Consider the following 27,500-nt stretch of genomic DNA (forward strand, 5'->3'; position numbering starts at 1 on the left):
GGTGGGTGGGTGGATGGGTGGATGGGTGAGGTAGATGGTAGGTGGGTGGGTGGATGAGGTAGATGGTGGGTGGGTGGGTGGATGGGTAGATGGGTGAGGTAGATGGTAGGTGGGTAGATGGGTGAATAGATGTGTGGGTGGGTAGGTGGATGAGTGCTGAGTTTGCCACTGCACCCAGACCTTCTGAACCAAAGTGCTCTTGGTAGATAGTGTATTCAAATGTGTCCCTTAGAGAAGTTATGTGGCTGGTGGGGTGCTGCTCTGGAGAAAGGTCACACTTTCTTTTCATTGCTTGTTGCCTTGTTCCATCCTGTCTAGATCAGCGCACAGGTGGCACTGGGGGTCTCTGAATGACCATAGCCATGATCTCGGGCCCTCAACCAGGTGTGCCCCCGAGTTTGTATGGAAGGAGGGCAGCTGCGTGCACAGACAGCATGAAGCCAAGTTGCTGTGGCTTTGCCTGGTTGGCATCAGCTACTCTCCGAGGCCACCTGGTGGGCATGCTGGTCTTGTTCCCCAGGCAGCTAGCTCTAACACTAATCGCTGGTTTCTGCTATCTGCTGGTGCTTCTGGTTTGCTTTTGCCCTGTGCTTTCTTCACTAGCTTGTAAATGGCACTGGATGGTCAGCTCCACCTCTGCGTCCCTTGCTAGGGTCTCCCAAATGGAGCGCAGCAGCCCTGGCCTGGCACAGCCAGAAGTGGCCCTGGCACTGCTCACCGTGGGAAGAAGTTGCCCTTTCTGGTTGGTGCCTGGCTACTCATCTAGCTCTTGGTAAAGCCTGGCAAGCTCGATACCACCTTTTGGCGATGGCCCAGGGCTTCCCGGACCAGGACCTTGCAGAGTCTCGGCCCCCTTCGGACAGTGGGGTGCTAGGCCAGCCACCTTGGACGAGCCATCCTAGGGAGCCTCAGCTGGGTGCCACTGGAAAACTCATGGCAGGTGCTTTTTTAAGTTTAGTTTTATTATTATTTTTTTTATTTTTTGCAGTATCGGGGATCAAACTTGGGACCTTGTGCATGCCAGTCAGGTGCTTATGCCACTGAGCTCTCTCCCTGGCCCTTTAGTTTTTTGTTATTTGTTTTTTTTTTTTGTATTTTAGGCAAGGGTCTACATGGTATTCAGGGTCTCACTACTAGATCGGACTCAGTGTTCTGCCTGTTTACAGCCTCCCAAGAGCTGGGATTACAGGTGTGCCACCAGGCCTAGTCTCAGTTGCCCTCACAGTGTGCCCGGGGGCGGGGCCAGCATGGCAGGTGTGACAGTCGAATCCCAGGCCCTTACACCTGCTTGCACGTGCTTTAATCTGCTGAGCTATTTGCTGGCCCTTTAGTTTTGTTTTTTGTTTTGTATTTGATTTGTGTGTGTGTGTGTGTGTGTGTGTGTGTGTGTGTGTGTGTGTGTAACCAGGGGTAGAACTCAGGCCCTTGTGCTTGCCAGGGAAGTGCTTATTCCACTGAGCCATCTCCCCGGCCCCTGTTGTGTATTTGAGACAGGGTCTCCCTGTATAGTTTGGCCTTGAGCTCATCATACAGCCCAGGCAGGCAGGGGCAATCCTGCGTTAGCCTCCTGAACGCTGGGATACCCAGTGTGTGACACCATGCCTGGCATATCAAATGCTGGAAAAACTTCTTCCCCACGTACTCTCAGCTGCTGCTGCTTGCCATGACTGTCTCCTGTCACCTTCAGGCCATGGGCTTAGCACGAGAGCGCAGCTGGCCAGCAGCTGTCCTGCACTTAGGCACATGTGGGCCGTGGGAGGCACAGTTCTGACTGCAAGATGAGTGGGGGCAGTGAGGGGCTCCCTGGGTCCCTTTGTAAAAGTGGGGAGTGCGTGCTGATGGGTACAGGAGAGAAAATGTGCATTTTTGGCAGTTTGGCCCATAGCTCAGCCATCTGCTGCCTATCCCCGGAACTCCTGAGCAGTCAGGCCCTGTTCCCAGGAGACACTGGCTCCTGATGGCTCTGTCTAGACCTGGTACTGACTGGTCCCCTCCCCTGCCCCCTGTAGCTATGACTGGCCGCTCTAGGAGCTGCCTGCAAGAGGGAGAATGTGGAACTTGTCCCTTAGTGGCTGGTTCATTTCACTGAGTGCTGTGTCCCCAGGGGTTATCTATGCTCTCCTGCGTGTCAGCCTGTCTTTTCTTTTGTATTGATTGACTGATTGATTGGTTTGGTCTCACTGTGTAGTCCAGGTTGGCCTGGGACTGACTGAGCTCCTCCTGCCTCAGCCTGCTGGGTACTGAGATGATAGGCACATGCCACTTGACCCAGCTGTCCCTTCCTTGAGAAGGTCGTGACAGCTGGTGTAGGGATGGCTCCCATGCTATTCATCTACTTAGCCGTAGATGCTCACTTGGGGAACTGCTACCTTTTAGCCATGGACACTGGGCTTTTGTTTTATTTCTTGTACTTTTGGACAGGGTCCCAGGACATATGGGCAGGGTGCTGCAGAGGGACCTCCCTTGCATCGGGCATTTAGGTGGGGCAGACTTAAGATCCAGGTGTTGCATTGCATGGGCTTAACCTTGGTTCCTTGGGCCACCACTCTGCCCAGGGGATTGTTGCTTTGCTCTTTACTTTCTCCTCTTGGGGGTCCCCCGAAGCAGCACCACTTGGCTCACCAGGGACTCTAGGATCCCACAGACTATTAACAAAAGGGTGCCACAGTGCAGGAGTGTCCAGATCCCTGGGAGGTGGGTGCAGAAGGCTTGTGTAGGGCCTTGTCACCCAGGAACCCCCAAACCCTGGGTCCGGGGATGTTACCAGGTACGTGGTATAGGCTTGGAGCACTGAGCAGCTGATGTCGGTGGCTTGGGTCCTGGTCCCCACAGGTCCAGCTGGCACTGTGCTGCCCAGGTGCCCACATATTGTGGTGCCAGTGTAGACTGCCTGGCAGGCCCCCAGGCCCTGGTGAAGCAGAGTACTTTCATCAGGCATGGCCTTCTGGGGGCTTAGCAGTCCCAGGAGGCTCAGGCTGTGGCTGGGCTTAGGTGGCCCCCAAGGGCACGTGTGGTCTAGGTGCCAAGAGTGGGCCAGCTGGCAGGGGGCCCAGTCCCTCTTATTACCTGTGTCTGGAATGTGGACCCCACCCTCTCCTCTGGGCAGTGCCCCCAAAGACCTGAACTTGACAGCACCAGGCGGAAGGCCAGAGCCTATGGCTTGGACCGGCTCTCTCGTCCATGCCTGTGTGATCGTGCTTGGCCGGGTCCTCTGTCCTGCGGCTCTGGAGTGGTCTCTGCCCTAGGCGGTCTCTGACGAGGCTAGCAGGCTGGAGTCCCCTGTCCCCTCCCGCTTTGGACACACCGAGCTGTACTAGTGGCAGTGCTTGTTGAACACAGAGGCGTCTAATCAGAACCTGTTTTCCTTCTCCTTCCTAGGTGTTTAGTGACGACCTTACCAAGCCAGTCATTGATAATATTGTATCTGATCTCATTCAGATTTATTCCATGGACACAGAGATCCCCTAAGGCTCTGGCCTAGGCCTTTCCAAAGAGAAGCCCAGGATGGCCGGCTGCCTGGGGATGGTGCAACCACATTGCTGTGACGGCTGGTCCCCAGAGAACCAGCTGGGAGGACTGGTTGTGCTGCTGGAGGCGGGCTGGTGAAGGCGATGACACACTGCCGCTTTGACTGTCCCTAGCAGCCGCGGTCCCCACGATGCCGGGAGCCGTGCCTCTGCTGGGCAGGCTGAGAACACAGTGTGCCGCTGCCTGGGCAGCCACTTCTGCTTTTGTCCTTTGAGAGGACGCTGGCATGACGTCAGTTGTAGGGAGGTTGAAGGACAGATGGGACTGCACCCCTAGGGGTTTTTTAAAAGTCAGATTTATAGAAAGTATGACTTGCAATGTACATGAAATTTTATTTTGTATAATAAAAGATGGCGCAAATCAACAGAGCCCCTTTGCTTTAGCTCCAAAACCCACGCTGCCCTATGAGACTCTTGCTCTCAGAACACCCTTGGTCCTGGCTGTGACGCCTGGCGGAGTGCTGGGGCAGAGTGGCCTGAGGGAGGCTCGCTGGTGCCCAGATGGCTGGCATTATCCCAGGGCAGGCAGAGTCCTAAGGGCAGTCCAGACAGACGCCAAGATGCTGCACCCTGAGCTCTCGGCTGCACACGACAGTGGTCTGACATGAGCCCCACACCCAGCACAGGTGGCACTTCCCACTGTCCGTGTGTGGCTAGAGCCTTCCCTGTTCAGCATTTACACTGCCCCCAGAGGGTCCCCTTTCCACTGTGTCGCCTCCGTATCCATGCGCCTGACACACCTGGCACTCTGGGAGGGCAGGGATTGAGGCCAAGAGCTAGGGCCAGGGGGGCAAGGCTTGGGCCAGGCCTCGCCTTGCACCGCATTGAACGGACCTTGGTGGCGGTACTTCCTGGCCTGCCTGCCTGCCTGCCCTAGCTGCCCGCTGGCTCTCTGGGGCCGCTCAAGCCTGTGCCTGGACATGCTGTGAAGTGGGAGAGCTCAGCTTTTGCAAGGCCTGCCAGGACTTGCTGTGCTGCTGCTGCTCAGCCTGGGCCTGTCCTCAGGACAGGGCAGTGAGAAGAGGACTGGGGACGAGCACCCCTACCCCAGCTGAGAGCATCCCGCAGCCCCAGAAAGCATGTTTCCTTTCATGGTGACTGAGTGTAAAGCAAGTTTCTCTCATGGGACTTGGCTCCCACTTTGCCGATTGAGCAGGTCACACTGAATGACTGCTATTTTAAAATCCCTCCTCGGCGTGTCACACTGCCCAGGACTCGCTGGCTCTGCTCGGTGTTATTTGTGTGCTGGCCGCGGGGCCTGTCAGCTCAGTGCTTGTCGCCTGGCCTGTCTAATTTTTCTGATTCGACAGCCAGCCTGTGTCTGTTGGGGCTGTGCGATAGTGTGCATCGGGCCTTGCTCTGAGCGCTGCGAAATTCAGGTCGTTGTTTACAGGGTTAGGGGTTCTGTGTGGCTTTTAGTTTACTTTGTTGGTTTATTTTTGCTTTTTGTTTCCTTGATTACTGTTACCAAGGCTTCTGCAAAAAATAAAAGGAGCATGAGGATGTATAGCCTTTCATCTCCTTTATTTCGGGCTTCCAAAGGTCAGCAGGGCTGCTGCAACAAGATACTGCGGAACCCGAGGCTCCGGCCTTCGCGCAGGGCCTATAGTAATCACGGTAATGTGATCAATGGCTCAGCCTTGCTTGGCCTACACAGCCGGGGAGGGAGCGGGAGAGGCAAGCCAGCCCTGGGCAGGACCTGGCGCCCCCAATTGTGCCCTCTGAGAGATCACGTCCTAAGCCCTGCGGCCTGCAGAGGGGACCGTATTTGGAAATACGGTCTTGACACATATCACCAAGTTAAGAGACGGTCCTTAGGGTAGACTGTAAATCCAGGCTGGCATCCTGAGGCCACGCGAAGACAGAGGTGGAAGCTAGAGTGACACGTCTACTAGCCAAGGAGTGCCAAACATTGCTGGTGCCAGTAGAAGCCGAGAGGAAGCCACTGCCATTTCTCCCTGAGCCTGAGCCCTCCCAGACCTTGGGCTTGCCGTCATCTTGAGTTTGGACTTCAGGCCTCCTGAGCTGGGAAAGGAGACATTTCTGGTTTTTTAAAAAAAAATTTTCTGGGGGGGGGTTTGAAATATCTCACTATGTAGTACAGGCTGGCTTTGAGCATAGCCTCCTGAGGGCTGGGGTGGCACATGTGTGCCACCACACCTGGCTCATTTCTGCCGTTTTCCACTGGCAGTTTGTGGAAGCCCCGTACAACAGCCCCAGCAGTTCCATGTATGCCTTCCCCAGATTCCCAGGGCTCTGCCACAAGCCACAGGAACCTGTCATACTTGACAGAGAACTCTCAGGGAGAGAGAAGTAACAGGCCCAATCCCCAGTTCTGTCAAGATTTTTTTGTTTTGACCAGAAATCAAATTCACGGGGCCGGGGAGATGGCTCAGTGGAATAAGCGCTTCCCTGGCAAGCGCAAGGGCCTGAGTTCAATAACCTGTTCCAAAAAAAAAAAAAAAAGAAATCACATTCATGACCTTGTGCGTGCCAGGCTGGCGTCGAGCTGCTGGGCCATCTCCGCAGGGGAGCGCATCTCTACACGGGGCCATGTTTCGGGGCGGAGTGTGACCAGGGTAGCCTTGGGGTCCAAGCTATATTTGTGTGGCAGGGATCACAGCGCTCTGCCATGTCTTTGTTGGAGCCATTTTTCTTTCTCAGGCGCTGCCCTGCCGTGTGTGCTACGGTGCTGGCAGCTTGAATGTGCGGTTGTGCAGCCAAGAAGTGGCAGCCCAGGAAGTGAGGGCGGGGCGGTGCCATGGCTCTGGTGCTCCAGCCTTGGGCCACAACTGCCCACATGGGGGCTTCAGAGAGGCTGGTGCAGGGGAATGAGTGGGTGGGGGGCTTTGTTCCGGCTTGCAGCACAGAGGAGGTCAGACTGGGATCCTCCTGCCTTGCTCACAGACACAGAAAATGGTGCAGCCACTGTGGCAGAGCTGGCCATTCCCATTGGGGTAGTAAGCAGGAGCTCAGAGCTACGCGGAAACCCAGGCTCACAGCAGTGTTATGGTCATGGCCCAGAGGTGGCCGACACTGAGTGTCTCTGGGAATGGCTGAAGAAAGGGTGGCCCATCCCCGTGCAATGTGTCACTCACCCTGCTGACCCACGCTATAACATGAATGCCATGTACAAGCCAGTCACAAAAGGATACTCTGATGACCTCCATGAGAGACCTGCTGTGACAGCACTAGGGCCAGCTAAGTTCATGGACAGACCAGAGAATGGAGGGTAGGACCTGGGAGGAGGAACAGGGACTTGGTTCCTCGTGTCCCTGGGAGTTGGGATAACGTTCTGGAAGTGGGCAATGGTGATGGTGCTCAGTGCCACTGGGTGTGGCATGTAAGAATGGCAGGGTTGCCAGGTGCGGCTGCGCATGCCTGTCATCCCAGTACGTGGGTGGCTGAGGCAGGAGGGTCACTGTGAGTTTGAGGCCAGCCTGGGCCAGTGAGAGTCTGTCTCAAAAAAGAAAGAACGAGGAAGGCAGGACGGCAGGAAGGAAGGAAGGGCTGAGAGTCTGGGTGGGGCCCTGAGTGCTTGCCTATCGTGTGAGGCCTGAATTCCAGGTCCAGCGCTGTAGATCAAAGATGTTGAGATGGTCAGCTTTATGCCATGCACACATACGCATTTATCTGAGATGGGATGTTCTGTGTAGCCGAGGCCGGCCTCCAGTGCGGGGCTCCTCCGGCTCAGCCTCCTGAGCGCTGGATGACTGCGCTGCCACACTCAGCTTATTAAGTATGTCTTATCACACGCACGAAGGAGTCTCCAAGTGTGCTGGCTTCTGGTGCTGAACTGTGCCACCTGAGGGCGCTGGCCCGACAGTCTGCAAGTCGCAAGGTGGGCTGCCTGTCACCTCATGCGCCACAGGTGGGCCTGCCGCTTCTCTGCAGAAGGACACCCCAGTGCCGCAGAGTGCCCCAAAGGCCCTCCGGCTCCCTATGAGACCACCGAGCAATGAATCACACGTGTTACCCAGACCATGATTATAAGAGCCTTTCATTGTTTTTTATACACAGAAATTTTGGTCTATTCTTTAAATTAGGAAATTCAACTACAGACTTTAAATTAGTATGCATCTGTGGTCTTCCTCATTAAGGTATTTTTTGTTCATCTTTATAACAGGCAGATAAAAATGTAAAACATATTTATTAACTGAACACAGTTGACCAAGCCATTCCGGATAATATAATGCTTAGAAAGAGGGGCTTCCCAATGAGACAGTCCCTCGGCCTGAAGACTGTACAAGAACCAGAGCGAAAGATTGCAAGTCCACCGTGCCCCTTCTGCGTACCCCATGGCCCAGCTCAAAGGCACCCAAGGGACCACACAGGCACCATTTGCACCAGGTGACAGGACGCGGTGGCAGTGAGGGTTTGCTCTATCGATGTCTACAACAGAGGATGGGAAGAAGCCCGGGAGCATGGCTGTCCACAGCTGACCCTCTCTGACTGACACATGATTCGGAACACAAAGACCCTCTGGAAATGGAGTTGCCCTTCAGGTTGTGGCGGTTTAAACAAGGACATCAGGGAACAATTTACAAATGGGTGACATTCTCAATGTGCCCTTTAGAAAAAAGGGATGGCTTAAGTTATCTGGAGCTGGCATTTTAAAGTGGGATTTGCTTTTGAACCAAAATTCTTTGGCTGAGATTTGACTACTGCTGCTCAGGGGTGACACGGCTTTCTGTTGGGCTTTGCGCAGATGCTGGGGAGGCGGTGGGGGGGGGGTGATGGGCCCAGCGCCTGAGGGTGCCTATTTGCTCCGCCTGACAAAGGGTGAAGGCCGTGAGCTCGGAAGGTCAAGGAAGCTCATGGGCGAGGTGTGGCCCATTTCACTGGCATCACTGTGGTAGACCTGGAGGCTTGGCAATCGTTGGAGGAGAGGCTTGTTGCCTGAGAGGCAGGAGGACAGTGAGCATCAGGACCCTGGACCTCTGCCTTCTCTGCATTTTCCTCTTAGGTTATCACTCATCCTGGGGAAACAGCCTTGTCACACTGGGTGCCCACACTACCAGGAGAGGTTCCTGCTGAGAACTCCACCTGCCTGGGCAGGCCTAAGCCCATCCACCCCACACTTAGCCATAGTGGGCCTAGAAGAGCCACTGGTGACAAGAATGACTATGACAGCAACAAAGTGCCGTTGCTTCACGCAGCTTTGCTTTTTCCCTATCAAGGCTGTGCCTTCGTGGTTCACGCCTGCCTCTGGATGAGAAGACGTGGCCCGGGAGCCAGGCCTGCAGGGGCTCTGCCCACGCTGCTGCAGCCGCTGAGGTGGCCCCGTCAGCACTTCCAAGTGAAAGTGCAGCCAGGGCGCTGAGCGTGTTGGGGTCTGGCCTGGGCCCCACGTCTGTAGCTTCCCAGCCTCGACGAGCCTCTTCCTTGGCCGAGCGCGCAGGTGCTGGGCTTTCAGGCCCACCCTCTGCTCAGATGGGGCAGGTGGGGCGGGGTACCCCTTGTGCAGGGTGCTTTATGCGCTCTACGCGGGAGCATTGCCACAGAAAGCTGCTGGCCAGAATGCAGGGCTTGCAGTGGAAAGCATCTATGGGAGGGACCGTGCTCGTGACGATGTTGATATTTCCCTTCGCAGCGACAGGTCCGCGGCGGGGCTCTCTCCTCTCTGTAGAGGGTCTCAAAGCGCAGCTGTTCCCCTGGTAAGGCCTCCGGGCCTCAGGCAGGCCTCCACACATCTCCTCTGTGGGCATCTTGCCAGGGCCAGGCTGTGGTAGCAGGGGCACAGGGGGTCCTGAGGGCCAGGGACTAGGGAGGAAAACGTTCTTGCAGTCTGCATCCCTGAAAAAAACCTTGCAACATTCAACAATGGAATCTCAAAAGGAAAACACCTGATAAGAGGAATGGAAATATCATGCCAGTAAATAGCTCCTTATTCTTGAACTATGCATCTCGTCGTATATATATGTATATGCATATAGACACACACACACACACACACACACACACACACACACACACACACACACACACACACACTGCAGACTGCAGACTGCAGTCAGGCCACGTGCACTCGGTTGGTTGTTGTGGGTACGTGTGCAGCTGGCGCCCTCTGGTGGCTGGTAGGGCCAGTGCCCCCTCCGGGGCCGCGGAAGGCCTGCCCAGCTGCGGTGCCTTGAGTTAAGCTGATGGCTCCTCCAGGGTGTAACAACGCCCAGTGAGCTGCCCTGCCCACTGCACAGCCCAAGCCGCCGCGCACTTGGTGTAACTGCCGGTGAAAAAGCCACATGTGTAGGTAGGAGGTGGGGAGCGCAGGTCTCTCCATGCCTTTCTTCCTCCCGTCAGCCCCCTCTTCTCATCTCCCAGCTCTGCCCCCTCTGTGTGGGATGGGAAGGCCGGCAGGCTGTACCCTTTTTGACTGGATTTGGCTTCTTGTAAACGCCACGCCAAGAAAAGTCTTCAGCCGCCGTAGTGGTCTCCCTCTTTGGCAGGTGTGCAGGCTGCCCTCCATGTGCGTGTGTGTGCGCACGCATGTGCGTGTGCGCGTGCAACTGTGTGTGAGTCCAAATGTGCATGTACAGAGAGGAGTCCTGGTTAGAGCGATGTCTCCATGCTGTGGAGCGGGCTCCCGGGCCTGGAAGAGAAGGCTGAAGAGGTAGCTGACTTGGTGGCATGCGTGGTCAGGTAGATGCCGCTGTCTATGGCGTTGTTGTTCTGGTTGGGGGACGGAGGCAGGGCAGCCCGCAGGCGCTCCTCATTTTCATCTACGTCCGTGTCATCGATGAGCGGGATGTTGTGGGTGTAGTCGTTGATCAGGAACTCAGGTGTTGCCATGAAGTTATGGATGGAGCTCTTGGATTCCGGTTTCTCCAGACCTTCATAGAGCGAGCTACGGAATGCTTTCACCACCCGGATCTGGAGGGATGGGTGGGGCGTGACCCAGGTTGGGTCCGGTGGGGTGGGGAAGGAAGGAGAGGAAAGGCGACAGTCAGTGGCTGGCCATCACACGAGGGGAGGGCTGTGCATCCAGGGGTGATGGGCAGTGGGGGCTCGCAGAGCTGGGCCTCAGCCTTCGCAACAATGCCCATGTGCTAGCTCTCACCTGCTACCTCCCCAGGCCCTGACGTGGCCCCTGGGTGTCTGCCCAGTTTGAATTCCAATTGGGTAGAAAGGAGAGAAGATTAGTACAAGGGCGAATGTGGGGAGGGCAGTGGCCTAGTGACAGTCTGTGGTACCTCGTGGGGAGGGACTGGGGCTGGCCTACAGGGCTGCTGGCCTCTGCTGTGTGGCTCGCCCCAAGCTTCTCGGGGACCTTGCCTCCATCCTCTCAGCTAGTGTGGCTGCAGCACTTCCCACCACGCCCAGACCCATCCTGAGGCCAGCAGCCACTTTTCATCCTCACCTTAGTTGATCCTCCAGCTGACTTCCTCCTGCTTCTGGAAACTTCTCAAGGCTCCCTGACATTGCTCCTGCCTGGCCGTCCTCCACCTCACCTGCTGCCCCGTCCCTGTCTCCTCTGTCCTGCTCTGTGGACATGGCCCGGCCGTGGTCCCCCACCTGCACACCAAGGCTGCGGACAGATCTCTCTGATTTGCGCATGCCCTGCCTGCCCCACCCAGGCTGCTGGGTCTCTTCAGCGCCATTCACAGCTGTGTGTGTCTGAGGGTGTCTGGTTGCATGCCTTGAATCCCCAGCAGACTTGTGCTACCTGCTCCCTCAGCTTCTCTACCTCAACATTCCCCAGCTTTGCCATGCTCGGCCCATCTCCAGCAGCAGAGCCGCACAACTCCCCGGCCGCTGGGTCCTGGGCCTCTGGCCCAGCTCACATGCCCTCAAGGGTGGCCTCTGCCAGGCTATTGCTGGCCAGCCCAATGGCAGCTGCAGCCAGCCAGCTGCCCTCTTTGCAGGATCCACCAGCCCCAGCAAGCCCCTCTTGGCGAGGGGAGGACACATTAAGAGAGCTGATGCGGTTTCCAGGCCCAGGGTCTAGGACTTGGCCTTTTGCTTTAGAATAAGTGTTCAGCCACCTCTGGCCTGAGGGCTAAGTCTGGCCTGCTGCCAGTTGTGTAAATAAAGTTTTATTGGCATACGGCTGCAGTCATTTATGTACATCTGTGCTGCTGCTAGACCACAGGGAGTTGCAACACAGACTGACCCACAAGGCCAAATCGATTTACTCTCTGGTCCTTCATAGTTTAGATGATAGAGTCGCCCTGGCTACTTGGAAGCCCTTTAAGCCCTCCAGAGTCTGAACCTTGGCCTTGGAGTGCAGAAGAGCAAGCCAGGAGCCCCTGGATCCAAGTTTTCTAGCTCTACATTGGAATTCACTCACGTCTTTTTATTTTATTATTTCCTAGTTTTTGGTTTTTGAGTCAGAGACTTACTATGTGACCCAGGCTGGTCTTGAACTCATGTCCCTCCTGCCTCAGCCTCCCTAGTGCCAGGGTGACAGGTGTGTGCCACCATGCCCAGCTTGAAGCCACATCTGTCAGATTACAGATAGTCAGCTACTCTCCCTCAAGCCTTTACCCTAGACAGGAATAGAGGTGACAGATAATGAGAAGGCCGTGATAGGTTTCATGAGGACAGTATTCACTTCCATAGCCAGCTCAGGTGTAGCCCCACAGGTTAAGGTCTCTGGGACAGGCCTGGAGTGTTGGTGCCCAGGGCATTCCCTACTCCAGCTGTTGGCCGTGCACCTGGCTGAATTCCAATGTCCTTCTGGTAAAGGGCAACTGAAGCCACGAGGCGGCCCTTGCCCCCACCCGTTGCCCCTGTAGTCAGTGCTCCACCCCCTCCCCATGCCCTGGCCATCCTCTCGAGTGTCATCTGTCCAGCTCAGCCTGCTTAGTCCCTGGAGGGTTTGAAGCTCAGCCCAAGTCATTATGAGTGTTTTTCAGCTAATGGTGATTCAGCCCGGCTCCTTCCTGTTTCCCCCATTAAGATCTGGGACTATTAAAAGATGGCTTTGTATTGGGCTTATGATAGGGTATTTTTTTAGGTTACCCAAAGGCAGGAGGGTGCAGGCAGCTTCTAGGAAACAGGATCTCTAAGAACCAGCAAATGTGCGTAAGAGGCCTGTCCTGGAGGCCTGGCTTGGGGACTTGGGGCCAGAGTGGTGTTCCCAGCACTGGGGTCCTGGGCTGAGCCCACAGGGCTCTCTGGCCTCTGCTTCTCGGGCTCCTGCCTGTGAAGCATCCCCATCTCTACTCCCAAGGGGAGCTCGCCACCCTCACGGCTAGTAGTGTCGCGTGTAGCCCAACAGACTGCTGGGTCCATCTTTATGGCTGCAGCCAGCATCCTCCCACGATCGTGAGCATGCTGCATGAGCTGCCCGCTGGAGGACTTCCCCTCCCTGCACCCTGGGCTGCTGGCACTCTTGCTCCCTCCCACCTCGTCCTCCCTGAGCCCATACTGGGCCTGCACGCCATGCCATCAGTATGTCCCATGCCCCTCCCCATCTTCACTGTCACCTAGGGTCTTGAAGGCCCCTAGGGACTCACAGCCCCTTGGAAGACACCTGAGCATCATTCTTTCCTTGGCATTTGGCACATAGCTCCTGGCTAAGGGTTCTGGCTAAGGTTCCTGTGCTGGCCTGCACTGTCCCTTCTCCTAGGGACCTTTCCAAGCTCTTGCTGGCTATACAGTGGCCCTAATTGAATGCCACCACCACAGTCCGCCTTCCCGTACTGTAGTTTCTAAGAAATCAAAGCAGTCTGCAGGACAGAGGCGTCCCAGACTGGTGGCCCTGTGACGCGGTGTTGCCTTGCCATCTCTGCCCTCATCTAGGTCACCCCCACAATTCCCTGCAGCTGCTGCCCCGCTTTCTGTGCCCTGCCCCATCATAGCTGGCAGCCCCAAGGGGGCTGCTAATGCTTTATTTCCTCCACTGCCCCCAGAAGTCCTCAACGTAGTAGGATCTGCTGTTACCCACCCCAGCCCCCATCTCTCCTCAGCAGCGCAGGCTGAGGAGGACAGAGCCAGGCACAGGCAGCCTCTGGCAGTGATATGGAGGGGCAATTACTTATTGTATGCTGCAATGAAATGCTGAAGGCCATGGTGCTCTCTGGCTGTTCTAGAACGTTTTCCCCCTTAGCGAGCCCTTTCCTGTCCCCCCTCCCCAGTACCCTCATACTCATTTCCACTTCATATGCTCCTTTCAAACAAGCCCTGTACCTTTATTCACACTTTGGCCTATTATTGGAATATTTTCCTCTAGGGTAGGAGTTTGTCTGTGGGGTTCACCAAGAGCCCCAGCACCCAGTAAGGTGTGCAGAATGTCAGGGACTCAGCCACCTGGTCCCTATCTTCCTGAGGCTCTCCACCCACTTCTCTATCATCAGCTGGCTGGAGTTTGTTCTGAAACATTCCAAGTGGGAGACTCCCCTGTCCCCGCCAGACCATGACCCCTCCCCTAAACCACTGCAGATAACCCATGGATGGCCTTCCCCCGCCTTCCCCCCCATGCTTAATTTGGGTTAAGTATCCATCCACATGGCCTGAGCTCCCCCCACCCCATCAGTCATCTGCTGTGGGAGGAGACACCCAGATCCTTGGAATGCCCATCCGTCCTCAGAAGGTCTCTGGTGATGGGTAGAGAGGGAGTGTGTCAGGGAAGCAAGCAAGGGACCCAGGGAACATCTGCCCTGGTAAAAGAATGGAAAGGAAATGGAAGAAGAGACGTAACAGCAAAGACCCCCGAGCTGCAATGATGATGGGAATGACAGAAACTTCCCCTCCTCCTACCAGTTCCTCAGGCAGAAATCAAGGCCACCCACCCACTGCTGCTGGGGTGCTCAGGAACCCCTCTAACCCTTCTGCCTCCTTCCTACTGGAATCCTCTTAGGGAGCAGGGATGGACCAGGAATCCGTTCCAGCTTCCTTTCTCTGAGCGGGGGAGCAGCTATTGGGGGAACCCTTTCCTCATGGGATGTCACAGGTTTCATCCGGAATTGGAAGCACAAACTCCAGAGTGGCCCCTTTCACAGAGGGATCACAGCAGACACTGCATACAGCTCTGTGCGCACTGGCAAGCTTCATGACAGTTGCCTGCCATTCTCCACACACGCCCAATGTGCCTGGGACCATTCCATCCCAGACTTGTGCTCTGGGCATCTGTAGTTGAGCTCAGGCTGCCCAGGTAGCCAGACAAGGAAGGACACAGGAGGAAGCCTCACTAAGCCCTGCCCCCTCGGGCCTCTGCTCCCAGTGCGTGCTGGGAAGGGCTGAGCGTGGCACTCTTGGGGGTTCCCAAGCTGCACTGACATGTGCTTTACGAAATCCTCAAACACCTATTTCTCTGTGGTAAGCTCATAGTTCCAGGAAGGCCTGGGATAGGTCAGGACCCCCACTGCTTTCCCAGTGTGGAGGAGGCTGGGTACACACTGTCACATAGCTACAAGAAGATGCCAGGACACCAAACCCAGCTGGGAGATTCCATTCAACATTAGTTCACTCCCCAACAATGGTGCCAACTGCAGAAGCCAAGATGGATTTAACTTGGCCAGCACCCTCCGCGTGATCCTGTGTGTATGCTGAACATGTGCCCCTGGGCTCTGTCTCCCCTGCCATTAGGCAGATGCTGTGCTGCTGAGCTGTACACCAGCATCCCACCCCCACCCCACCCCTGCCCTCTGGAGAGCTATGTCCAAGCAGTCATGGCAGCTCACTTGGTGGCGTTTGTTCCCATGGGACAGAAGCTTTGCACTGCCAAGGCCAGCTGGAATACAGCAAGGCTGTGATCTGTTTCCACATAGTCCATCAAAACTCAGTGCCTCGCAGGGACCCCCTCTGGCCACAGGGAATCAAACCCATCAGCTGCCTGCCCTTTTCTGGGCTGAGTAAGGAGCCAGTCCGTGAGCTACTGCAAACAGTAAACATTCAAATGCAGAGGCCAGAATTGTTGCAGGAGAGATGAGAGAGCTTCGCTGCCAGGTGGAGAGGGCCACCACAGTGAGGCATGAGAGGACAGGCTTTGGGGGTGGCTGGGGAGGGGCTGGACATGTCTGTGTGTCCCCAGAGAAAACAGACACAAAGGGAAGTTGGGCCACCAAAGCCCTCAGAGACGCTTCGGTGGTGCCAGGATGCAAGGGTGCTTTTTCGAGGGTCGCGCCTCCCTCCTGTCCCCAGCTGGGCTAGTCCAAGTGCCCACGACACCGCACCTCCAGGTTCACCTCAGATCTGTCTGCACCAAGTGGAGAGACCCTGGGATTCTGGCAGCTCCAGCATGAGTGTGTGCTTGGCTGGGAAGGGGATGCCCTAGTGGGGAATGGATTTGCACGGCCCCTGGTTTTCAGGGCCACCCAGGACTGAGGCTGTGTGAACGCGGTGGCAGTCCTGCACATGAGGCCAGAGGAGAAGTGGCTGAGAGTTGGAAGGTGGTATAGAGGCCGTTCTGGAGCTAGGAGTTGGGGGTGCAGCGGTTTGTGGGCACAGACTAGCAGAGCCCGGGACCTTGCTCACTCTCTCCCCCCAGCTGCTTCCTGCATCACTGCGTGAGTGGCCTTGAACAGGCAAAGAAGACAGAACGTTGCACGGCGGTGGAACTATGGCTTTCCCAGGAGCTCGGGACTCATGTGCCTGTGACCACACAGCTGCGTGTACTGCTGCCTTATGTCTGGGGCACTCCGTCACAGCCTTCCCCCTGCCTTCCTAGGAGAGGGGCACGATGGAGCTGGTCCCTTCTGCCAGGCCCAGCTGCCAAGAGAGCCATGGGCACCTTCAGGGCTTGGAGGGCACCTGATTTCCCTTGACTCATGAAATGAGAGTGCTGGCTTAGGGATTTCTTGGGGTCCCCCAGATTTGGGGTGGGGCTTGGCTTCTGAATTCAAAACTGACCTGCCATGCAGTGGTGATGGCTTCCAGAAGCAGGTGCCAGCCAGTATCTCCCGCCTGATCAATGAGACAGGCCTTAGAGGTCACTGGAACCCTGCACCTTCCCCCAGAAGGCCCTAGGTCCCCAGGAGTGGCTTGAGGTGGGTGGAGGGGTGGCGTCCTCCCCCTCTACTTACCGCATGCTGCAGGGCTCTGGAGATGGGAAGGGAGAGAGGAAGTGGGGAGGGAGGACAGCGCTGGGAGCTAGGGAAGGAAAGAGAGAGGGGCTGCCCCCAGGGGGGACGCCTGGGCCCAGGCATCGCCCACTGCATGGAGGTGGGGGCAGGAGTGTCACTGAGGTTGGCCTGGCCTAGGCAGGACCAGGCCAGAGCTGTGGAAGAGGTGGAAGGGGCAGGAGAGGGCCCTGTCAGCTGCCTTCCCTCAAGTCCACATGTGGGCAGATGTAAAGAGGAAGCAGATAGAGCCAAAGGAAAATATGAAAGGGGCGAAGAGGGAAGACAGGAGGGGACCCCACACCCATCCTAACTCCGAGTTCCCGGGAAGGAAGCTGCTACTGTCCACCCGAGGCCTGGCCATGGTGCACTGGAGGCCACACACCAGTTCAGTTCGGTGTGCAGGTGACCTGGCAGAGCCTCCCAGTGGCCTCGGGGTGTGATGGTGGCTCTGGGCCCCTGTGTGGGTATGCCAGGTGTCGGTCAATATGTGCGGCCCGGGTGGGTGTCCTAGCAGGCAGGCAGATGAGCAAGCGCAGAAGGGGGCATGAGGGCAGGCACGAATGTGCTGTCCCCGGGGTGGCCCTCGTCTTTTCCTTAAAGGGCAGAGTGGCCCAAACGAGTAGTTTAAGCAAGAGGGATGCCCCCCACTGGGGACCTCTCACCAGTTCCTAAAAAAAAGAAAAAGAAAAGAAAAGACAAAAGAAAAGAAAGAAATCAAGCCAAAAGAAACTGGAAGCGTCTGTGATGGGAAGAAAGCACGGTTAAGGGCTGGCGGTGTGGTGGCCGGGAGCAGTGGGGCTCACTGGAAGGAAAGGGAGAGGTGGCGCCGCCTGGCCGGGCTCTGGGCTCGGCGGCGCTCCAGGCTCTAGCGCTTGCTCTTTGAAATCTGAGTTTGTTATAAAAGCGGGCTGCCGGGGGAGGGCCACCTGCTTCCCTCATTGTCTCCTGTTGGAGGGCGGCAGGGTCCAAGGTCTAGTGGCCTAGGCTTTGTCTTTGTGGAAAGATGTGAGCAACCAGGGACGTTTCTACCTACTTAGGACACGGCCCCAAGTCCTCTTTACAGCGTGTTCCTCGAAACGTGCTGCAGCGAGAGAGTTCTCCGGGCCCTCAGAGGAAGGCGCGAGGAGGCCCCGGGTCGGGCTGAGACCCGGCAGTCTCGAGGCCTGTTTGGAAAAAGCAAAGGTGCTTCCGGAACACAAGGCAGGTTGGCCACCCTACTTGCCAGGACACTTTAACATTTGGTGCTGCCACTGAGCCCATCAGGGACAGGTGACAGTGGCGTCCTTTGGAAGCCACCGCAAAGAAAATGCTAGAAGCTGCTGCTTTCATCCCCGAGGAGACGGGCTGGACTCTTCAGCTGCAAACGATGCCACACGCCCGGCATCCGCTCCAGCCCCAGGCCGGGCGCCTCCCTTACCCTCAGCATCGGCCGCGAGCACGTGAGTGAGCGAGGCCCCTGCCTGCTACCAGACGCCACTGGAAGAGGCCTGAGTTCATGAAGAGCCGTCAGCACATACGGACAAGCTCAAGAAAACGCAATCAGTGGCAGGAGGGGCATTAAACGCAAACTAAAATCCCCAACAAAGCAAAGGACGGCAGGCCGGCAGTGCCTCGGGTTCGTACATTTCATAAGAATATGGCTTTGGAGAGACGCTGTCTGGCGGGAGGGCTGGACAGGGCAGCAGAGAAGGAGCGGAAAAGCCACGGTGAGCAGAAATGCAAGACTGGAAAAGAGAAGGCAGAGTGGGGGCCTTGGTCTTCCCCCAGATGCCATTTATGAGAGAAAAGGGAAGTCAAGACTCACTGCCGGCAGCGCTGGTGGGCTTGGCGGCAGAGAGAGTTACGTGAGTAGGGGTAGAAAGATTGGTTACGTCATGGAGCTGGCTGAGGACCGAAGACCGCCGGCGCACAGCACCCTGAAATGACCCGCTTCTCTTGAAGGTACTCACTACCTCCATCTGTGGGAGAGAAAACGAGATAAAGGTTGGCTTGCACTGCGCTCCTGGCTATGGCAGGGGGCAGGGCTGGGCAAGGACGGGGCCAGACTGGGGACAAATCACCACAGCAAAGCCTCCGCTAGGTCAGCCCTGCTCGCCAGGAGCTGACAGTGCTTTTGGCCAGGCTGTGACCAAGACAGGGCTTGCTGGGCAGATGCTTAGTGGTCATTGGGGGTTTGACACATGTTGCGAGGAGTCGCGGGCATACAGGCCACTCGCCAATACTCTACTGTTCTATTTCAGTAGCTCTCAACCTTTTCATTTTGCCGTCCCAACACACCTGAGGGATGTGACATGCTGCCATTAGAACAGGCTGTGTGGGCCAGTTGTTTGGTGCATCCTGGGAGCCTCCACTGTTCTTGTCCCTAGTGCTCCAAGCAGGGGCTCTTGGGCCTGTCCCTGTACCAGCCTGCATCACTCTGATGTGGGGGCCGGCACCCTCCTTCTACCTAGGACCCTCCACAGACAAGCCTAGGGACTTGGGCTGGATTTTGGGTGCAGAGGCTGGGAGGACTGGGGAGCCAAGCTTGCCTCTGCTCTCCTCCACCCATTGAGCTTCCCAGAAGTTGGAAGGGAAGTGAGTCTGCAAATGTGAGCACCCTGAGGATAAACCCAGTGCCTGTGCCTTTCTGACTGTGCCTTTGACAGGGAGGGGCACTGTGGTCTCAAGCTGGGGACAAGCTTTGGCCTTACAGAGGGCTGCTCTCACTTCTGGAAAGTACCATGGAGGTCACTGGATGACATGAGCAGGGAAGCCAGCATGCATTTCTGGGGCCCAAAGCACCCTCCCTCTCTCTCCCACCCCCAAGCCCTGCTGTGGCGGAGTGGTGGCCACCACATGCACCCAGGTGTCTGACATGGGTCTCAGAAGAAGGCAGCTGGAGCGTTCAGACCTCCCAACCAAAAAGCAGATGGATGTCCTTTCCACCTCCAACGTACTGTGGCCAAGTCTTATCACCCTACTCCACCTGCCTAGTACACCCTCTGTCCACTGAGGGGCACGGGACCTCATATGTGACTTGCACGCAGGCTGGAGGGGGTTAGCACCGAGCATGAGGAGGGCAGATGACAGATGAGATGGCATTGAGGTCTGTGGTGGGGCTCTCCTGTCTGGAGTTCAAGGTTTCTGGGCTGTGGAGATGAGTCTCTCTCAAGGGAGGACTGTCACTGCTGCAAAACCGACAGGCAACAGGACACATGCCTTTCCTACCTTGGATTTGCACTGGCTTCACCTATCTGCACAGTATCCCCAAGGGATAACTGTCACTGAAAATACTGCCATGCCACCTCCCCTCCAATCGGAAGCCCGCATCCAGGGCTGGGATCAAATAGAGAGTGCTGACGTTCTCGCTTCAGCAGTACATGTGCTAGAATGGAAGGCTGCACGGGCCGTGTCCCGAGCCTTCGGAAGCTGTGCCCTGTGCATGGCAAGGACTTGCTTACATATTGCCTGGTGTCCTGATACCTGATGAGTTACTATGGACTACTGCTGAGAGCAGGTAGTGTGTTGCTTAGCAACAGAAAGCTTGGTGGAGGCCTCTGAAATCTGGGGACCAATCCTGCAGTTCATAAAATCCAGAAACCTGAGGAGGGTGCTCTGGCTCTTGCTGGTGTCCTTGGGCCATCTGTTCCCTTGGGGCACCATCCCTTACTGCTAAAACATATCTAATGGGGACTGCCAAAACAGCAGGGTGCACCCAGGAGCCCACAGGCACACGAAGACACAGTACGCACAGATGGCCAGGCCACCACTGATGCCTCCGATGGGGCAGGGCTGCTGTCCCAGCTGGTGTAGAGGCCAACACTGCTGCATGCTGTGTGGATGGAACTGAAACGAGCCCCTGAGGAGCATGGTCCTGCTGCGCCCATCCCCAGCTAGGGGCCAGCCCTCGGCTCTATGAAAGAACTTGAGGTCCTTGAGAGAAGAGCCACCCCCAGCCCAGGGATGCTGCGGAAGACATGGGGGCTGCTTTCTTTCTAATGTTGTTTTGTTTAGATTTAGCACCTAAATATTTATTTCAAGGAACAAGAAGCAACTTCCTGTGGCACACCCAGCCTGTCCCTTGGGAGCTGCTCGAGGCCTTAGCATCTCTGTGGACAGGAGACCCCAGTGACTGTCTCCTTCCTCCCCTGGGCTCCTTGTGGGCCCTAGCTGGGAGAGGCGCTCAGAGCAGCCCCCCTACCTCCCGGTCTTGGCCGGCCAAGGCCCTCTGGGCCCTGCACTTCCTTGACTTCACCTCCCCTGCCCGCAGGAGTGCATTCTCTGGGGTGGTCTGGGGGACTCTGCAGCATTTTCACATGCAGGGACTCGGGGCCCCAGGGTGGCAGGAGGTAGCAGGCATGGGAAGGCTTCCCCAGGCTTTTGGTGCTGTGGGCTTTTGCAGTACACAGAGGCCTCCAGCAACAAGCAGGCAGAGGAGCGCAGCGGGCAGTGTGGGTGCCAGGGCAGCAGGTATGGCAAAGCTTTGTAGGCCAGTCAGGAGTCTGGACTTCATCCTCAGAACAGTGGGGATGGCTGTGCCGGTCCAGAGCAGAGTGTGGCATCAGGGAAGCAAGGCAAGGGAAGATGTGCAGAGCTGGGCTTCCCTATGAGGAAGGGCCCTGTCACAGCACTGGGAGGAAACACTGGATCTGGGCCCGCGGACAGCTTGGGACGAGCCCTCGGCACATGTGGCAGCCTGGCTGGATGCAGACACTGAGGAGGGATGTAGCCTCAGATCTGCCTCCAGAAGTTGTCTAGACAGACTCCCAAGGGGGACCCAGGCTGAGTGTGGCTCTGCCTTAGCGGGTAGGATCTGGGTCAGGACCAGTGGTACTGTCACCCAAGAGTAGATGGCCAGTGCCTTGCAGGAGACTAAGGTGCTGAAGAGACAGGGCCACCTAGAGGCTGCAGGGAGGGGTGGTGCTGCAGTCTAATGGGGGCCAGGAACCTGGTGGGCCACCACAGGCTCCTCCCTCCGTCCTAGGCCCCTCTGTGACAGCAGGGCAGAACGAGGGCTGGTTAAGAGAGGAGGCTGCCATAGTGAGGGCAAGGGGTGGTGGAGACACAGACAGGAAAGCAAGCCACCAGGGCCACATGGTCAGTGGTACTCCCAGAGGGTGACCGGGAAGCAGGAAGGATGGGGTGAAGGGAGGCCTTGCAGGCTGGGAAGTGGATAGTGCGATGGCAAAAGGCTTAAGGGAAGCATGTGGAGATGTGGCAAGTGTGGAATATTCTGGAAGGAAGTTAGCCATCGAGAGGCAGAGGCGAGAGCAGTGCAGCAGGCTGCTGGGATCGAGTCATGGCCATGAGACTATGGGGGCTGTAGCTGGGCAGACGGAAGGACCAGCTCAGGGGCAGAGTCCACCTCCCAAACAGCCTCTCCAGAATGCCATGTGTCCACAAGCAGGGCAGGCTCCACCAAGCAGCGCAGATGGCCATGTGTCACCTGCACAGCTTTTGCTGGCACCTGTACCCACTGTGGGGGCACCTGGTTGCCAAGGCAGGGGTTCAGGAGGCCATCCAGAGCTGTGGCCAGCGGCGGGCACACCAGGGAGGCCGAGGGCAGGCTGGAGCCACTGCTACTTCTCTGCCCCCATGCGGGCCGAGTCCTCGGAGGAGCAAAGTGGGTGGCCGCGTACCTGTGTCTGGATCCGGTTGAGGCCTCGGAACCAGAGGATCTGGCCCCTGCGCAGCTCACGCTCGGCGTGGTCGATCTCCTCCTCCCCCTCGGCCAGCTCCTCATCACTCATCTCGTCCTTGCCCGGCCCGTGGCCTGCCTCCTTCAGGCACTTAAGCTGGCTGGTGGGGATGGTGGCAATGACCTGGAGGAGTCCCCAGTGTGGGACAGCAAGCAGAGATGACCTTGAGGGCAGGCTTTCTTGGGGAGAGACCAGAGCCCTCACCTCCTGGCTACCCGAGTTGGCAGCCCACAGGTCTGCCACTGAGCTCCATCTACCAGGGGACCTTTGGAAGCTGCCAGGGCAGCCTGGGAAAGATTTCAGGGAGCCTGGGCTATCCTGCCTGAAAGGGTGTGACTCACTGAGGTGAAGGGCAGGATTTAGGGTCACAGAGGGCTGGACATATCCCTAAAGCTACTTGGGAGGCTGGGACTGGAGTCCATGTTTGAGGCTAGCCTGGGCAACTTAGACCCTGATTCCAAATAAGATAAAAAAGGGGCTGGGAGCATAGGTCAGGCATAGAGCATTTGCCTACCGTGCACGAGGTCACGGGTTCTAGCCCTAGCACTGGGGAAAAATGGGGGAGCTGGGCACAGATGCTCAGGCCCGTATTTCCCGCAGTGAGGGAGGCTGAGGCAGGAGGGCCACAAGTTAAGCCCAGGCCAGGCAGCTTAGCTACTTAGCTCAAGACTCTTTCTCAAAATAAAAAGATAAGAAGGAGCTGAGGGTGTAGCACAGTGCTACAGCCGCCTGCGCTGACTAGCACTTAGAGAGAAGGCACTGGGGCTCAGTGTCCGTGCCACTGTCCTGGAGCTCCAGAGATGCTCGACAGGCCACTTGTGGCCCAGGCTGCTGCTTCCTCCTCCGATCACTGTCACCTGCCCTTATGGGTGGCTTCCCTGTAGCTCACAGATCTTTCACTTTTCATCAGGTCAGAATCCTGAATTTCTCAAGACCTTTGCTTGGTCTGGCAGATTAGTTAGTGGGGAGATTTTGAATTTCAAATCTGTGGTGACTTTCCAAGCCACGGACAAGTTTGGGCTGCTATCATGGGAAAGGGGTGGCTTCCCCGGGCTGTGATAGCCTAGCTATGTCTTTCGCATGTGCTGTGCTGAAGCCGTCATTTATGGCCTTGTCTGCAGCATGATATGTTGCAGGTGTCCCCCGGGTCACAGTATGTCACGGGTGCAGGCTTTGCGCTCTAGAGCAGGCAGTCAGGGCAAGGGCACTGGCTGCGCAGGCCTCCTGGCATCTGGCTCATCACCGGAGCTATGTATAGCAGGGCTGACCGGAAGACTCACCTGTCCCCAGACCAGCTCTCCAACACCGACGAACAGGCACCAGAGCCACTGTTCCGTGGACAGCGGGGAACAGCTGAAGGGCTTCCCGCCGAACTGCACGATGACAATCTGCAGCGAGGGCAGTGGGGAGGGGGTGGATGTGGCGACTGCAGACCTGCCTAGGGCACAGCATCCGAGCCCCGTGTGCCCCAGCCCTCCACTGCCTGCCCACTCGTGACTGCTCCCCAGGGGAGGGTGGGGCCTCTCTGCCTGGGCACCCTTCTCCTCCATCTCCCTCATGGAGCACCTAAAAGTGGCTTCCCTGACTTGCTGACAGGGGCTAGGGGTGCCACGATAGGCCAACATGTGCTCAGCATGCCGCCTCAGCTCCCCTGTGGGCAGCCACCAGGTAAACTGGCTCCAGGGCCAGGGAGATGGCTCAGTAGAATAAGCGCTTGCCTGGCAAGTGCAAGGGCCTGCGTTCAATCCCCGGTTCCACCAAAAAACCCAAAAAACCCAAAGAACAAACAAACAACAAAACTGGCTCCAGCTCTGGGTGGGGCGCAGCTAGCAACCATGTTCCTAGCCTCTGACCACCGGACACTTCAGCACTTGCCCTGCCAGCTCATACCAGGCTCTGGACAGGAGGCTCACCTGCTCCATAACAGGAGGGTTTCATGGTCCACAACAGATGCTAACCTTGCCCATGACAGAAGGGTCATCTTGCCTTAGGCCCTACTCCTTCTTTTCTGGGCAAGCATTTCCCACAGAAGCCATGCAATCCGGAGCCTACACCCACCTCCAAGAGCCAGGAGCCGGGCCACCAGTGACAGTCCCCTTTGCCAGGGTGTGCAGGAAGCACTCACAGTAGCTACCCCCAAGCCCACTATGTCCCAGGGAAACCACGACGTCCCTTTTGCTATGTGCCCCACCCCCAGGGCTGTGTTATGGGCTATCTTACGGTGCTAAGCATCTGCAGGCCTGTGGAACTTAGTATACTCAGGATTTCTTCCAAGTCACCATGTTTTAGGACCTGCTACCCTTGCTGGGCGGAGGGCTGAGCATGGCAGCCTTGAGTATAGCAGACATCTCCAAAAGAAGCTTCTAGGCCTCCAGGAGTGGGGGGTTGTAGCTAAGGACGCCAAGGCTGGGCATACCTAGGGTGGGCTGCCCCCAGACTGGAAGGGAGGCTATGCCAATGAGGGTCCTGACCCCAGGGAGCCCACAGTTAAGTCAGGCCAGTGCAGCTGTGTCAGGGTATAGCGTGGACAGTTTGTGGGAAACTGGGGAACAGGGTTGCTTTGGGGAATATAGACAAACAGGCCAGCACTGGGCACAGACCCCGGGGCCAGATGCCCCGCCTGCCCCTGCTACCTGAATCCCAAAGGTGCCCAGCACAATGGTGCAGAAGATGGGGTTGCTGAAGATGCCGTCAAAGACATTGCGCTCGCCGTGAATCTTGCGGGCATTAATCTCGTTGAAGAGCTGCATCATGACGAAGGTGTTGAAGATGATGGTGTAGTGCTCGGAGGGCGGCGAGTGCAGCGGTGCGTTCCTCCCACTGTCAATGTCGAAGAAGAGCTCCCCTGGAGGCAGGAGGGCACAGGGCTGAGGGGATTTCTGGCAGTGGCAGTGACTGTGGCCAATGTGAGGTATGAGCCACACACCTGTTCCTACCCGGTCACCGCTTGAGACCACCTGTGTCCCTCCCTGCGTGTGCTGGGGATACTGATGACGTGTGTGTATTGTTCAGGGCCTAAGGCTGCGGGGACAGCGACAGTGCCAACCTACCGACAAAGAGCAGCGTGAAGATGATGGTGAGCTGGTAGACGGCATGGCCCAGGATGTTCTTCATCATGGTACGTGAGATGAGGGGCTTGTCGCGGCCATATGGCTTCCGCAGCAACAGCGATTCTGTAGGGGGCTCTGTCGCCAGGGCCAGAGAGGCAAAGGTGTCCATGATCAGGTTCACCCACAACATCTGCACGGCTTTGAGAGGGGAGTCCTGCAGAGAGGGGACAGTCACCGGCCACCTCACAGGGAAGAACTCAGTGTGGGCTCAGCATCCCAGACTCGCATTCCCAGGCCACAGGCCAGCCCCAGCCCAGGTTTTCGCTAAGGTATGAGGCTTTTTCCATGCTGCATCCTCCTCCGTCCACCTTGGGCAGTGATCTTGCAGGTGTCCAGATCCTTAGCAGGAGGCTGAAAGCCCCAGCCAGTTACACCAGCCTGCAAACTAGCCCAGCGACTGGGCACTGCCTTTTGGGACCACGGTGGCTGTGTTTCCTGCCTCCCTTGGCGCAGGAAGAGGCCAAGCCTCTGAGTTTGACCTGCTGTGGAGGTTAATGTACAGTGTCACCCTGACTGGCTCTGAGATCGGCCTGGGGGATTGGTGAAGCATAGTTCTGGCTGTGTCTGGGGAGGCATGGAGGTATGACTTGGGGGTCCTTAGCTGGGCCCTGCACCATTTCCTAGCTGGAACTGTCCCCTGCTCTGCTTCCCAGCCTCCAAGAGCTAAGCTCTTTTGCCCCACCGCATTCTTTTGCCATGCTGCCCCTGCCCTGGAGCCAGCCAACCATGGCCCGAGTTCCCTGGAACCATGACCCAAATGAAACCTCTCTTCCTGGATGTCAGGTATTGTGGGCCAGTGACAAGAAAGCTGACCACCTGCTTTTTATCCCCTTTGGGTTCTGCAAAACTCGGCCTCATGGGAACCTGAGACAGGAGGCTATGTGTCACACGACTCCATTCTTGGGTGACTTTTGGAACTGCGAAGTCCATGGAGAGAGCAGAGTCAGGGTCCAAGGGCTGAGAGAAGAGGCTGAGGGGTAGAGGCTAATGGACGCAAGTTTCCCTTTTGGGTGATGAGAATGTCCTGGGAGTTGCTACTGGGCCTGATGCTACAACACTGTGCATATATTAAAAAGCATTGAATTGTATGCTTTCAAATGCCTGTTATGGTAAAGCTTATGTTCTGTAAGTTAGATCTCCATTTTTAAAAGAAATCATGGCTGTCCAACACGCGGCAAAGAAATTGTGGGCTGTGCCGATGATGTGAACAGGAGCACTGAGGAAGGGGATGAACTCTGCCAAGGGTGGAGTCTGGGTCTCGCCAGGCGCAGAAGCGAAAAGGTGTGTCTGTACAGATGCTGGCAGTGGCGAGCACCGTGTGTGCTCTCTGTCAGCTACGGCACAAAAGGCCAAAAACCTCTTGAGCCCATCCACATAGTGTCCAGCCCAGCAAGTGCACAGAGGCAGGGGCTCAGGGAAGAGCGTGCTTGCCAATGGGTACGGGGTTTCCTTTGGGATTTACAAACAGGTTCTGGAACTAGAGTGAAGGGTTAGCCACACAATGCTGGGGATACACTAAAAAACAGCTGAATTGTGTATCCTGCAATAGCAATTTTTCTGGTAAGTGAATTTGATGTCAAGAAAAAGAAACTACAGCAAAGAGCCTGGTGTGGTGGCACATGCCTGTCATCACAGCCCTTGGTAGGCTGAGGCCAGCCTGGGCTACACAGTGAGTTCAAGGCCAGCCTGAAATAATGTGAACTTATCTCAAACAAAACAAAACAAAGAAAGAATTTATATCAAAGAAAAATTTGCTCTCAACGTGACCCTTAGGCTTGAGCTCCTCAGCCCAAGCCTTAGACAGCCGCCGCATCCCAAGTCCCAGTGTTCATGGGCAGCACAGTCCTTGGTCCCCACCTGAGTAATGCAGGCGCCTGTGAAGGCCACAATCACAGCCACAACGTTGACTGTCAACTGGAACTGCAGGAACTTGGAGATGCTGTCGTAGACGTTGCGACCCCACATGACTGCCTTGACAATGCTGGTGAAGTTGTCATCAGTCAAGATGATGTCAGAGGCCTCCTTGGCCACGTCAGTCCCTGCAATGCCCTGGAGGTGGCACACAAATACACAGAGTGGCCATGGGGCCACTTCCTTGGAGCTGAGAAGGTTGACTTTGTCTCCCCTCCACAGTGTACTATGGGAAAGCTGGATGAGACCCCTTGAGGGCCACACTGAAAG

The 27,500-nt window shown here is 56.6% G+C and overlaps 2 protein-coding genes across 6 annotated transcripts in view; one reads left to right on the forward strand and one right to left on the reverse strand.

The window, feature by feature from the left end:
* The window catches only part of Ccnq (cyclin Q), a 14,422-nt gene extending 10,863 nt beyond the window's left edge, over positions 1-3,559 (forward strand). The window contains exon 5 of the mRNA XM_004645148.2: positions 3,379-3,559. Within this exon, the coding sequence (XP_004645205.1) occupies positions 3,379-3,468 (90 nt within the window). The 3' untranslated portion in view covers positions 3,469-3,559. The remainder of the gene's footprint in view (positions 1-3,378) is intronic.
* Positions 3,560-9,493: 5,934 nt separating this feature from the next.
* The window catches only part of Atp2b3 (ATPase plasma membrane Ca2+ transporting 3), a 47,015-nt gene continuing 29,008 nt past the window's right edge, over positions 9,494-27,500 (reverse strand). For 2 of the 5 annotated variants that reach the window (XM_023705328.1, XM_023705327.1), the window contains 7 exons: positions 27,177-27,368; positions 25,260-25,473; positions 24,843-25,054; positions 23,490-23,597; positions 22,150-22,332; positions 18,481-18,489; positions 9,494-10,397 (listed from right to left, as the gene is read on the reverse strand). In XM_023705328.1, coding sequence (XP_023561096.1) covers positions 10,077-10,397; positions 18,481-18,489; positions 22,150-22,332; positions 23,490-23,597; positions 24,843-25,054; positions 25,260-25,473; positions 27,177-27,368 — 1,239 coding nt within the window. In that variant the 3' untranslated portion in view covers positions 9,494-10,076. Of the gene's footprint in view, positions 10,398-18,335; positions 18,490-22,149; positions 22,333-23,489; positions 23,598-24,842; positions 25,055-25,259; positions 25,474-27,176; positions 27,369-27,500 lie in introns of all 5 variants that reach the window. The other 3 variants (XM_023705330.1, XM_004645125.2, XM_004645126.2) reach the window with 3 other exon arrangements.

The sequence above is a fragment of the Octodon degus genome, unplaced genomic scaffold, assembly GCF_000260255.1.
Source record: "Octodon degus isolate 3935 unplaced genomic scaffold, OctDeg1.0 scaffold00218, whole genome shotgun sequence".
NCBI lineage: Eukaryota > Metazoa > Chordata > Mammalia > Rodentia > Octodontidae > Octodon > Octodon degus.